The sequence below is a fragment of the Dioscorea cayenensis genome, chromosome 19, assembly GCF_009730915.1.
Source record: "Dioscorea cayenensis subsp. rotundata cultivar TDr96_F1 chromosome 19, TDr96_F1_v2_PseudoChromosome.rev07_lg8_w22 25.fasta, whole genome shotgun sequence".
NCBI classification, from domain to species: domain Eukaryota; kingdom Viridiplantae; phylum Streptophyta; class Magnoliopsida; order Dioscoreales; family Dioscoreaceae; genus Dioscorea; species Dioscorea cayenensis.
In genome coordinates this window covers 25,088,779-25,100,900 of record NC_052489.1, presented here as the reverse complement: position 1 = coordinate 25,100,900, position 12,122 = coordinate 25,088,779, and the positions used below count along the sequence as shown (strand labels likewise).

At 33.8% G+C, this 12,122-nt stretch overlaps 3 protein-coding genes across 3 annotated transcripts; all 3 read left to right on the top strand.

Moving 5' to 3' along the window:
* Positions 1–1,514: 1,514 nt before the first annotated feature.
* On the top strand, positions 1,515–2,095 carry LOC120283544 (uncharacterized protein At5g01610-like). The gene has a single exon (XM_039290245.1). It carries the CDS (start codon positions 1,573–1,575, stop codon positions 1,996–1,998), a length of 426 nt encoding a protein of 141 aa, XP_039146179.1. The 5' UTR covers positions 1,515–1,572; the 3' UTR covers positions 1,999–2,095.
* Positions 2,096–4,980: 2,885 nt separating this feature from the next.
* LOC120283542 lies at positions 4,981–5,592 on the top strand. Its single transcript, XM_039290243.1, has one exon. It carries the CDS (start codon positions 5,039–5,041, stop codon positions 5,462–5,464), a length of 426 nt encoding a protein of 141 aa, XP_039146177.1. The 5' UTR covers positions 4,981–5,038; the 3' UTR covers positions 5,465–5,592.
* Positions 5,593–9,293: 3,701 nt separating this feature from the next.
* Positions 9,294–9,995, top strand: LOC120250263. Its single transcript, XM_039259058.1, has one exon. The coding sequence runs from the start codon at positions 9,435–9,437 to the stop codon at positions 9,858–9,860; it is 426 nt and encodes a 141-aa protein (XP_039114992.1). The 5' UTR covers positions 9,294–9,434; the 3' UTR covers positions 9,861–9,995.
* Positions 9,996–12,122: the final 2,127 nt, after the last annotated feature.

The following is a 12,122-nucleotide window of genomic DNA, read 5'->3' as shown; positions in this document are numbered from 1 at the left end:
CATTTGTAACGTCTCGAAGTCTTGTCGGAGGGCTTGGATCCTCACAGACAACACTTTGGACGTTCCCATGCAATGCTTCCTCAAAATCTCCCAAGCTTCATGCGTTGATTTGGCCTCAGCGATCCGATCGAGGTTCGGTCCGTCTACCGCCTGCTGGATCAGGCACATCGCCTTTGCATCTCGCTTCCGGTTGTCCCTCTCCACTGCCTCGTCCTTCGACTCAGTCATGCCGTTCTCCACCAAGTCCCACAACTCCTGAGACCTGAACACGGTCTTCATCCGCAGGTTCCACCGCCCATATTCTTGCCCGGTGAACACAGGGACTGACGGCTGAGAGAGACACATTGGTGCCCCCTCAGTCACCGACGAGCTGCTGGTTGCCATCACCGGAGCTCTGATACCAGTTTGTTGTGATATGGAAGATGAACAAGAGTGTGATCCAAGGTGTTCGACGATATGCTTGGAGGTTTTTTCACATCTTGTTTTGCTTGGAGTCAAAAAGTCAAGGTAAAGAATAAAAACAGGGAGACAGAAGAGTTTCTCAGCCAATCCACTGCATCCACTAGCTTCTGGTAATATATATAAAAAACAAAAAAACTACAGACAAGTAAAGCACTAAGCTTAATACCCATTGGTAGATACACCAAAACAACTTCCCATTGGTCTAAACATAATCTAGACTCACTTAACCATTGGCTCTCCACTCACTTCCAGAGATACATATATATTAGTACATACACAAATAAAGGCTTCAACTGCTCAACTACTCATACGACATAGCATCCATGCCCTGCTTACTGAACAGAGTAGGTCTTCATACTCAGTGTCTCAAAGCCATGCCCGTTTGCTTCCCTTCCGGTGCACCTGACCTGCCTCAGCTCCATACACCTTACTTGCTCACCATGCAGGCAATCCGGGTCTTGTCTTCAATCAACTTCTCAACAACACCAACTAATAAAGATTATTTCTCTCACTGATTGCATGGCAAGGATTTATTAACTTCGATTAGTTCCTAAAATATTTTTTGGGCATGCACATAAAAAGTCTTTAATCTCTCCATATAATGTTCGTTTAACTAAGTTAAAAAATATAAACCACCGTAATTGGTGCACTACCATAGTTGTCTATATATCTTTTGATACTCTTTATAAGGCTGTGCTTATCGTTTTTGTTAAAAAAATAATACTAATAAACTAGAAAAAACATTTTTTTTTAATATATATGGTCCTTCATTTGTTTAAAATAAAATGACTCACATGCTCGCCCATGCACCTATATCTATGGACGGATGATACAAATCATGGCTTAATAGAAAGAAAGAAAAACCAATTCATATCCACCCAACTTTCTCATTGAAAGAAATAAATAGAAACCTTTTGTTGACCAAGAAACTTTGTCTGGGTCTACGAATTCAAAGTCAAAGTTTAAACTCTTCTCCACTCTCTCCTTTCTTGTGCCCTGTTCTTCCAATCTTCATCTATATTTACACAAAGTTCAATACCACCATTACCGCCACCACCATCACCCTAAACTACTTCAAACCTCCAAAACTCATCCATTCTTCCTCAAGAAATGGCATCCCAAACCATTGAGAGTCACCGGGAAGGTGCAGAGATAGTAAAAGGTGACGCCTCTTGCAAGAAGAAGGCCGCCGAAGTGCTCGGAGAGCTCGGTCTTCCGATTGGTTTGTTTCCATTGGATGACATTCAAGAGTTTGGTTACAACCGTGCAGGTGGATTCATTTGGCTTGTCCAGAAGAAGAAGAAGGAACACACATTCAAGAAGATCAAACAAGTTGTGTCTTATGCCACTGAGGTGACTGCCTTTGTTGAGAAGGGAAAGATGATGAAGATCAGCGGAGTGAAGACTAGAGAGCTTCTTCTTTGGCTGTCTGTTGTGGAGATGTACATTGAGGATCCTTCTTCCGGGAAGATCACCTTCAAGACTGGCACTGGTCTCTCTGATAGCTTCCCTGTGTCTGCCTTTGAGCTTGAGTAGAGAGATACATTAATTGGAGATCTATATAGCTAGAGCCGGTGTTATTTATCTTCTTCGTGTGCAGTTTTTCACTGTTTAATTTATTATTGCTCTGTAGTGAATATGCGTTATTTCTTAACATAAAGAATAATAATTTGCAAGTTTCTTCACGTATATGTCCTCTTGATGAATAACTGTAATCTTCTTCTTCTGATGAATCTATGTGTTTATGAATTATTTTATTTTTATTTTTTTATGTTTTATAAACTTGAAAAAAAAACCTTAAATAAAATTACAACCCCTACAATATTTTGGTTATTGACACCATGACTTTTATGTAAGGTGTTCGATCATACCTCCTGTAGTGGAGTGAAAGTCCTGGAGTCTGCCTACCCATAAGTAACCAAAGCATCAGCTAACCCCCATTTTGTTCTTAATGATGTTTTTTATATAGCTATATGACGAGAATAATAAGACTAGCTAGATTTAATATAATGATTTTTGCTATTTTACTAAAATTGACATTGTACAAAAGCCGGCTATATATATATATATATACACACAAATATGGTGATGTGTTATTTGCGGACATCCGCAGATGACAAATATAAAAGAGGGGGTGCAAATAAGGGTGGATAAGTGGGATTTAGTTTTTTACTGTTGCGATTAAGTTTAGATGGTTGAGATGAAAATATTGCATATTCCACCTTTTTTTTATGTGCCACTGTTCATAAAAACATCATTCATCTCACTTAGTACTATTGACAACAATATTATAGATTATAACTATTCATTCGAATGGATGATATCAAATCTAAGAGTTGATAGAAGGAAGTTCATTCATAGATAACTTATTTACGAACGCCCCTAGAATACTCGATCGTACTCAATATATATTTATATATTTGTTTGAAATATGGTCGAATCATTATTTATGCCGGCCAAATATATCATATAAATTTTAAAAATAATTTGTTTCTTCCAAATATTGCCAAAAATAACATCAATAAGATGACAATGAGGATTAATAGACAGATGGTCAAACAAGAGAGCTAAATATCCGACATTTCTCCTAACAAGGCAGATTCTCTCACTATGCACACTACACATGCGCCATTGCCGGGTTCACCATTTTCCTTAACCCAAAAACCTAAATTTGAACCGTACACCAACTAACAAAGATTATTTCTCTCACCGATTGCATGGCAAGGATTTATTAACTTTGTTTAGTTCCTAAAATATTTTTTGGGCATGCACATAAAAAAACTTTAATCTCTTCATATGATGTTCGTTTAACTAAGTTAAAAAATATAAACTACCATAATTGGTGCACTACCATAGTTGTTTATATATCCTTTGATACTCTTTATAAGGCGGTGCTTATCATTTTTGTTAAAAAAATAATACTAATAAACTAGACAAAACATTTTTTTTGGGCCATTTAATAAATGACCCTCCTTTTTTTTTTAATTAAACCAAATGGCCCTAGGGCCATTTTAATTGTCAAAATGGCCCTAGGACCATCACATCACCCACATTGGTGATGTGATATGCTGACTGGGCTGCTGACGTGGTATTTTTAAATAAAAAAATCCTGATTTTTTTTATTTTAACTCTTGAATTGTTTTCTAATCAATAAGTTGACTTATTCTTGGGTTTTTTTGACCAATTTTTTTTTAAAAAAATTATTAAACTTTTAAAATTTATTAATAAATGGTTCCACCTGTTGGTCGACGTACTGCTGGCCAAAAATGGGCCAAAAATGGTTCCACCTGTTGGTCGCCGTACTGCTGGCCGACCAAAGATCAGACGTAAACAAATGCATATGGATAGAAGCCCTGATCCTATTAGACATAATTTATGCTCTATTTGTAAACAACCCGGTCATTATAGAACTACTTGGCCTAGGCAAGTGAAAAATATATGATGTAACTTTACTTTATATTTAAATGCAATTATGCTTTTTAATTTTAAATAATTTTAAAATTTATTATTGATTTAACGATTTAATTAAAAAATAAATTTGTGTTTTCATATTCAAATATATTATTTAAATTAATTTTTTAATATATTAAAAAAAATTACATTATTTTTTTAAGCAAAATTTGGGTTAAGTAATCAAAGAGTTTTTGTTAATTATAATACAAATAAAAAGCCACACTTATATATTGCTTAAAAAGTTGTTTCATTAAAGGTTTAATATTTTTAAAAGTTAAAATTTTAAAATTTGTGTTTTCATATTCAAATATATTCTTTAAAATTAATTTTTTAAAATAAATTAAAAAACTACATATTTTTTTAAATAAAATTTGGGTTAAATAATCAAAGGGAAAAGATTATTTATTAATTATAAAAGAAATAAGGGATTTAAATTTAAAAAACACACTTATATATTTTTAAAAAAATTAATTAAAAGTTTAATAAATTTTAAAAGTTTAATAAATTTTTTAAAAAAAAATTTGGTAAAAAAACTCAAGAATAAGCCAACTTATTGATTAGAAAACAATTCAAGGTTAAAATGAAAAAAAAACAGGATTTTTTATTTAAAAATGGCACGTCATCAGCCCAGTCAGCGCCCAGTCAGCATATCACATCACCCATATGGGTGATGTGATGATCCTAGGGCGATTTTGACAATTAAAATGGTCCTAGGGCCATTTGGTTTAATTAAAAAAAAAAGGTCATTTTATTAAATGACCTTTTTTTAAATATGGTCCTTCATTAGTATAAGATAAAATGACCCACATGCTCGCCCATGCACCTGTATCTATGGACGGATGATACAAATCATGGCTTAATAGAAAGAAAGAAAAACCAATTCATATCCACCCAACTTTCTCATTGAAAGAAATAAATAGAAACCTTTTGTTGACCAAGAAACTTTGTCTGGGTCTACGAATTCAAAGTCAAAGTTTAAACTCTTCTCCACTCTCTCCTTTCTTGTGCCCTGTTCTTCCAATCTTCATCTATATTTACACAAAGTTCAACACCACCATTACCGCCACCACCATCACCCTAAACTACTTCAAACCTCCAAAACTCATCCATTCTTCCTCAAGAAATGGCATCCCAAACCATTGAGAGTCACCGGGAAGGTGCAGAGATAGTAAAAGGTGACGCCTCTTGCAAGAAGAAGGCCGCCGAAGTGCTCGGAGAGCTCGGTCTTCCGAATGGTTTGTTTCCATTGGATGACATTCAAGAGTTTGGTTACAACCGTGCAGGTGGATTCATTTGGCTTGTCCAGAAGAAGAAGAAGGAACACACATTCAAGAAGATCAAACAAGTTGTGTCTTATGCCACTGAGGTGACTGCCTTTGTTGAGAAGGGAAAGATGATGAAGATCAGCGGAGTGAAGACTAGAGAGCTTCTTCTTTGGCTGTCTGTTGTGGAGATGTACATTGAGGATCCTTCTTCCGGGAAGATCACCTTCAAGACTGGCACTGGTCTCTCTGATAGCTTCCCTGTGTCTGCCTTTGAGCTTGAGTAGAGAGATACATTAATTGGAGATCTATATAGCTAGAGCCGGTGTTATTTATCTTCTTCGTGTGCAGTTTTTTCACTGTTTAATTTATGGTTGTTCTGTAGCGAATATGCATCACTGTTATTTCTTAACATAAAGAATAAGAATTTGCAAGCTTCTTCATTAATTTATGTCCTTTTGATGAATAAGAGTCCGCATACCCATAAGTAACCAAAGCATCAGCTAACCCCCATTATGTTCTCTTAGGATGTCCTCCTACATCACAGATGTTTAATATTTCAGAAAATCCTCCTCAAACCAGGTTTTAGAATTAGCAATAATAACAAATAATGTAACCACTCTTAGAGCGGATCATCAGTGTTCTTTGATGAGTATTAATTCCTTGAGTATCCCATAGTAGATTGTAATGCTTGCTAGATATAAAAATAACTTATTATGGATTGAATTTTCAATAATTAATTTTTTAAAACAATTTTGGTTTTTAATTTATGATTAAAAAATACATTGGTTTTTACCATTTGATGAACAAGAAAGTTGGTAGTCTACTCCATTCTCCATCTTCTACTTAAAGTGATAATAATAACATGTAATTATCTATAAGTCCCTCTATAGTTTGCAGATGCCTTAAAAATCCCTTGAAGTTTGCTTATTCTTCAAAGGTCCCTCCATTTCAAATTAATTTTTATCAAATCCAAAAGGCACTAACGGATGTTAAGGTGTAGTTAATTGGCCATGGAAATGTCATCTTTGTCATTGTTCAAGTTCTAAAACCTAAAAGCGGGGAAATGACTGAACTGGGGTTGGAAACCGCCCAACAGTTGGAAACCCACCTCCTGTAACTGCTTAGGCGGCTCTTGGTCTTTTACTTATATGCTTCGTCGCAGTGGAAACCATTCTTCTTCTTCTTTTTCTTTTGCCTATGACTTTCTTCTTCTTGTTCGTTTGCCGACGACCTTGTTCTTCCCTTCGCACTCTCGTCTTTCGACCGAAGTTTCCACAAACTTGTGAGCCTTCTTGCAAACCACACAAATAAAAAAGTAAGGAGAAATCGGCCGACTTGCTGCAGATTGGTAGTGTGCTTTTCGTGTGTATTTTTTTGGGTTTCCTGTGTAGAATCCGACTTTCGGCTGTGTGGGTTTCATGCTTTCGTGTGTATTATTTTGGGTTTTTTAGTTTTTTTGTATAATATACATTTTTTCCTGTGTAAAATATCCTCATGCTATGTAAAATATGATGATTTTGTGTAATTTCAATTGAATACAGAAATGGCTTCCACTCTAGTCAATGCTAAGTATTACCTGACCTCTGTCGTAGAGACAACAGAGACCTTGAATTATAGTAGCCATCCTTCGCCTTTGAAATGAGTCACAGCATAAGATTTCTCCATAATGACTTATACTTGCGTAAACATTGGAGAAACCCATAGGTTAACAAAAACGTAAAGAGGAAGTAACCAAAACTGAACTACATCTCCCACAAAACTGAACAATAGGAATGGAGATGTTGCTTACTTGAATGACAGAAAGGAGGCAAACAAGAAGAACAACGACAAGGAGAAGAAGAACAGGAGATAGATGATAAAGATGAAGATGAAGATGAAGATGAAGATGAAGTACAGTAAAAGAGGATGAAGATGATGGCTTCTGCCATTACCTACCAAAAGGTTAATGTGATTGGGCGGGAGGCGAAAGAGAGGGGCATTTCTATCATTAGAGAAAAAAGCCTCTAAAGGGTTAAGGGTGCCACAACAAGGAGTAAAAAAAGAAGCTATGTAAAAAGTAGGGACTATATGGGAAGTGCAAATGTCAAAGTGACTGCAGAGGAAAAATGAAACTTCATAAGGATTTTTAAATAATTTTCCCTAATAATAATAATAATAATATACTTTATATTATTGAGTAGACCTTATACAAGGTGATCTCCAATGTGTCTAACCTCTCTATATTTATAATTTATTATCAAAGCCATGCGATTTCTTTTGTATTTTTCTAATTTAATAAATCATCCTAAATATAATAGAAATATAACTGATACAAATATAAATAAAGGGGGTGTAGCATATAAATAAAGGAAGTGTAGCACAGAGTAAAAAAGAGAAGTGTATTAGAAAGAGAGAAATAAAAAAGGTTATATAAAATGAGTTATACTAGGGTGGTTAAGTGGCTTGCAAGAGGTTTAAAAGAACAGAAAAAGCGAGATAAAATCTTCAATTAATGCATCTATTTGATTATCTATTCATAGTCACTGTGAAAGTTGTGAAATGTTAAAAATCTTTGGACACCTCCTTAATTCTAGGGTTCCCTCAATCTTCGGAACAAAAAAAGTAGAGGTCTCTCAATCTCAATTGCTTCGAATCTTGGGCTACAAATGACTAAACTAGAAGAATATGATCACTCTTAATAGGGATACAACTGGTGGCAAGAAATATTATTTGAATATGCAGTTTTTTTTCTAACCAAATATTTAAAAATATAGCTTATGTGACAAATTCCAAATGTTAGTAGACATGTTCAAGGTTGGTCCTCCAAAAGGACCATATATGCATTTGCCATAAATTTCATACTTACGGTAAGAATCTAATCACATTTCACCAACATAAATTTCACATTGTTAAGGAGAAAAACAAAGCTAAAGATTCTACTTGGTGAAAGAATCATTTCATCTATTTTGCTAGAACAAATAGATACTAATAATAGCCTGTGAGAGAGCGCTGATCTCTTGTCTTAACAACAACGCTTGGGATTATGGACACCATCAATTATTGAACAAAATTCTAGTTTTTTTTTTATTATTAATGATGTTTTTTATATGGCTATGTGATGTGAATAATAATGATTTTTGCTATTTTACCAAAATCGACATTGTACAAAAGCCAACCAAATATATATATATATATATATATATGTGGCGATTCCTTATTTGCGGACATCCGCAAAGCGTTCACAGATGACAAATATAAAAGAGAGGGTGCAAATAAGGGTGGATTGGTGGGATTTAATTTTTTGCTATTGCGATCAAGTTCAGATGGTTGAGATGAAAAACTACCTATCCCATATTTTTTATTATGCTATTGTTCATAAAAACACTCTTAGTCTAACTTAGTAATGTTGACAGCACTATTATAGAGTACTTTTCATTTGAATGGGTGATATCAAATCCAACATTTGACGTTCATTTGTAGATAATTTATTTACGAAAGTCCCTATAATACTGGTCCTCTTGATATATATTTATATATTTATTTGATAAATGTGGTTGAATCATTATTTATGCCTGCCAAATATATCATAGAAATTTTAAAAATAATTTGTTTCCAAATATTGCCAAAAATAAAAGCAATCAGATGACAAAAAGGATTAATAAATAGATGCATGGTCAAACATGAGGACTAAATATCTAGTAACATTTCTCCTAATTATATAGGTTCTCTCACCTTGCACATGAAAGAACTCTAATCATTCCGTATAACGTTTGTCCGAGTTAATAAATCTCTAAAAAGTTATTAAACCATCGTGATTAGTGCACACCCGTATTTGCCTATTCTTTGATACTTTTTGTGGGGCCGCGTTTGTTACTTTTGTTAATAAATACATAAATAAATCAGACAAAAAGGAAAAAGATTTTAAATATGGTCCTTCATTTGTTTTAAATTAAATGACTCACATGCTCGCACATGCAGCTATATCTATCATGGCCTAATCTAAGTCTTGTTAGAAATAAAAAGAAAAACCAATGCATACCCACCCAACTTTCTAATTGAAAGAAATAAATGGAAACCTTTTGTTCACCAAGAAGCTTTGTCTGAGTCTTCAAATACAAAGTCAACTTTCAAACTCTTCTCCACTCTCTCCTTTCTTATGCCCTGTTCTTCCAATCTTCATCTATATATACACAAACCTCAACACCACCATTAGCACCACCACCATCACCCTAAACTACTTTAAACCTCCAAAACTTACCCATTCTTCCTCAAGAAATGGCATCCCAAACCATTGAGAGTCACCGGGAAGGTGCAGAGATAGTAAAAGGTGACGCTGCTTGCAAGAAGAAGGCAGCCGAAGTGCTCGGAGAGCTCGGTCTTCCGAATGGTTTGTTTCCATTGGATGACATTCAAGAGTTTGGTTACAACCGTGCAGGTGGATTCATTTGGCTTGTCCAGAAGAAGAAGAAGGAACACACATTCAAGAAGATCAAACAAGTTGTGTCTTATGCCACTGAGGTGACTGCCTTTGTTGAGAAGGGAAAGATGATGAAGATCAGCGGAGTGAAGACTAGAGAGCTTCTTCTTTGGCTGTCTGTTGTGGAGATGTACATTGAGGATCCTTCTTCCGGGAAGATCACCTTCAAGACCGGCACTGGTCTCTCTGATAGCTTCCCTGTGTCTGCCTTTGAGCTTGAGTAGAGTGATACATTAATTGGAGCTCTAGAGCGGGTGTTATTTATCTTCTTCGTGTGTAGTTGTTTCACTGTTTTAATTTATGGTTGTTCTGTAGCGAATATGCATCACTGTTATTTCTTAACATAAAGAATAAAAATTTGCAAGCTTCTTCATTTATATGTATTTTTCATGAACAACTGTAATCTTCTTACACATTCTTCATTAAGTGTTGGCGCGTGGTTTTCTCTGATTATTCTAACATTATGATGAACTTACGTGTTTATTAATTATTTTTTTTTATTTTTTTTATGTTTTATAACCTGAAAACAAATCTTAAATAGAATTACAACCACCAATGATTTCTAAGTCTATTGACACCAAATCTATTAATCTACTGACCCTTGATCCTCTGTGTAAAGTGTTTGATCATGCCTCCTGTGGTGGACTGAAAGCCCTAGATATAAGCAACCAAAGTAGGATAAATTTTTTGAGAGTTTATCAAACTATGGTCTTTTCTCATTTTGGAATCCAAACTTCAATTTAAATCAAAACAGTTACTAAACTTCAATTTTGTTTTATCTGATGGTAACGATCAAGGGATTCCAGCATTTTCTTATGATGTAAATGCCATAAACTCTCTAATATAGGACATACATGATACACTGTCCATCCAGCTGTCCATTCCATCTCATTTGTTGACGAAGAATTTTCAACATCAGATCATCATAAATAGACCAGATTCCCTCGGGTGACTACCCAATGAAATAAAATTAAAGTTGAATAACCATATTGATTTAAATTGAAGTTTGGATCCTAAAATGAAAAAGGGTTATAGTTTGATGTCCTATAAAAAAATTTACCCAACCAAAATATCAGCTAACCCCATTCTAATCTCCAAGGATATCCTTCTTTGATGTTCCAAATCTCCTCTCTAAACCAGGATTTAGAATATATAACAATTACAAATATTATATGTTATCACTGTTAGGACAGAGGACATATTATTAAATATTACTAAAGTTCTCTAATGAGTATTCCTTGAGTATCCTATAGTAGATTGTAATGCATACTAGATATAAAATAACGTATTAAGGATTGGATTTTAAATAATAATTTTTTTAAAAATAATTAGTTTTTAATTTATGATTAGAAAACACACCGGTTTTGACCATTTTCTAAACAACGTAGTCTACTCCATTCTCAATCTCCTTATGAAAGTGAGATATATATATATATATATATATTAAATATTACTTTATTTGGTTAATATTATCCCATATATTTAATTTAATAAAAAATTTTCTTTATATTATCGAGTAATACAAGGTGATCTCCGATGAGTCTAACCTCTATATATTAATATTTTAAAATAAAAGCATGTGATTTTTTTTTTGTGTTTTTTAATTAAATAAATCATCCAAAATACATTAAAAATATAACTGATACAAATACAAATATAGAGAGTGTAGCATAGAGGAGAGGAGAATTAAGAGCGCTAGAAAGAAACATGTGAAAGTAACAAGAGAAACAAAAGGTCATAGAAAATGAGTTACACTTTGGTGGACCAGAGGTTAAGTTGCAAGAGGTTTAAAAGCAAAGGAAAAAAGCAAGATAAAATCTTCAATTAACCCATTGAACTATCCATTCATATCCGTTTTGTAAGTTGTTGTGATGTTAAAAAAATTTGGACATTTTCTTAATTATGGGAGGGTTCCCTCAATCCTCGAGGAAGAACACAAAAAATATATGTTTGAGTCTCAATTTTAACTACTTCAAATCATGAGCTATGAATGGGAAAACAACTGGTGGCAAAAAACATTATTTGAATATGTAGTTATTTTTTTTTATAGCTAATGTTTTTTAGTAAAGCCAGGTTCAAGGTTGGTCCTCTAAAAGGACCATATATGTGTTGGCCATAAATTTCACAATTATCGTAAAAATTTAGTCACATTTCACCAACATAAATTTTACATTGTTAAGGATTACAAAGTTTGAGATTCTATTTGATAAAAGAATGATTTCATTTCATTTGCTAGAACAAATAGGTACTAATATATATTGGCTTGTGACCTCTGTGGAGCACTGATCTCTTGGTCTTAACAATACTGGTTGGGATTATATACACCATAAATTATTGAACAAAATTCTATTCTTTTTATTATTAATGATGTTTTTTACATGGGCATATGATGAGAATAATAAAACTATTAGAGATTTAATATAATGATTTTTGCTAATTTACTGAAATCAACATTGTACAAAAGCCGGCCATATATATATATTTGA

What these genes read in the sequence shown, in the direction of transcription:
- LOC120283544 (XM_039290245.1), top strand. Translation starts at nt 1,573, where the DNA reads ATGGCATCCCAAACCATTGAGAGTCACCGGGAAGGTGCAGAGATAGTA.
- LOC120283542 (XM_039290243.1), top strand. Translation starts at nt 5,039, where the DNA reads ATGGCATCCCAAACCATTGAGAGTCACCGGGAAGGTGCAGAGATAGTA.
- LOC120250263 (XM_039259058.1), top strand. Translation starts at nt 9,435, where the DNA reads ATGGCATCCCAAACCATTGAGAGTCACCGGGAAGGTGCAGAGATAGTA.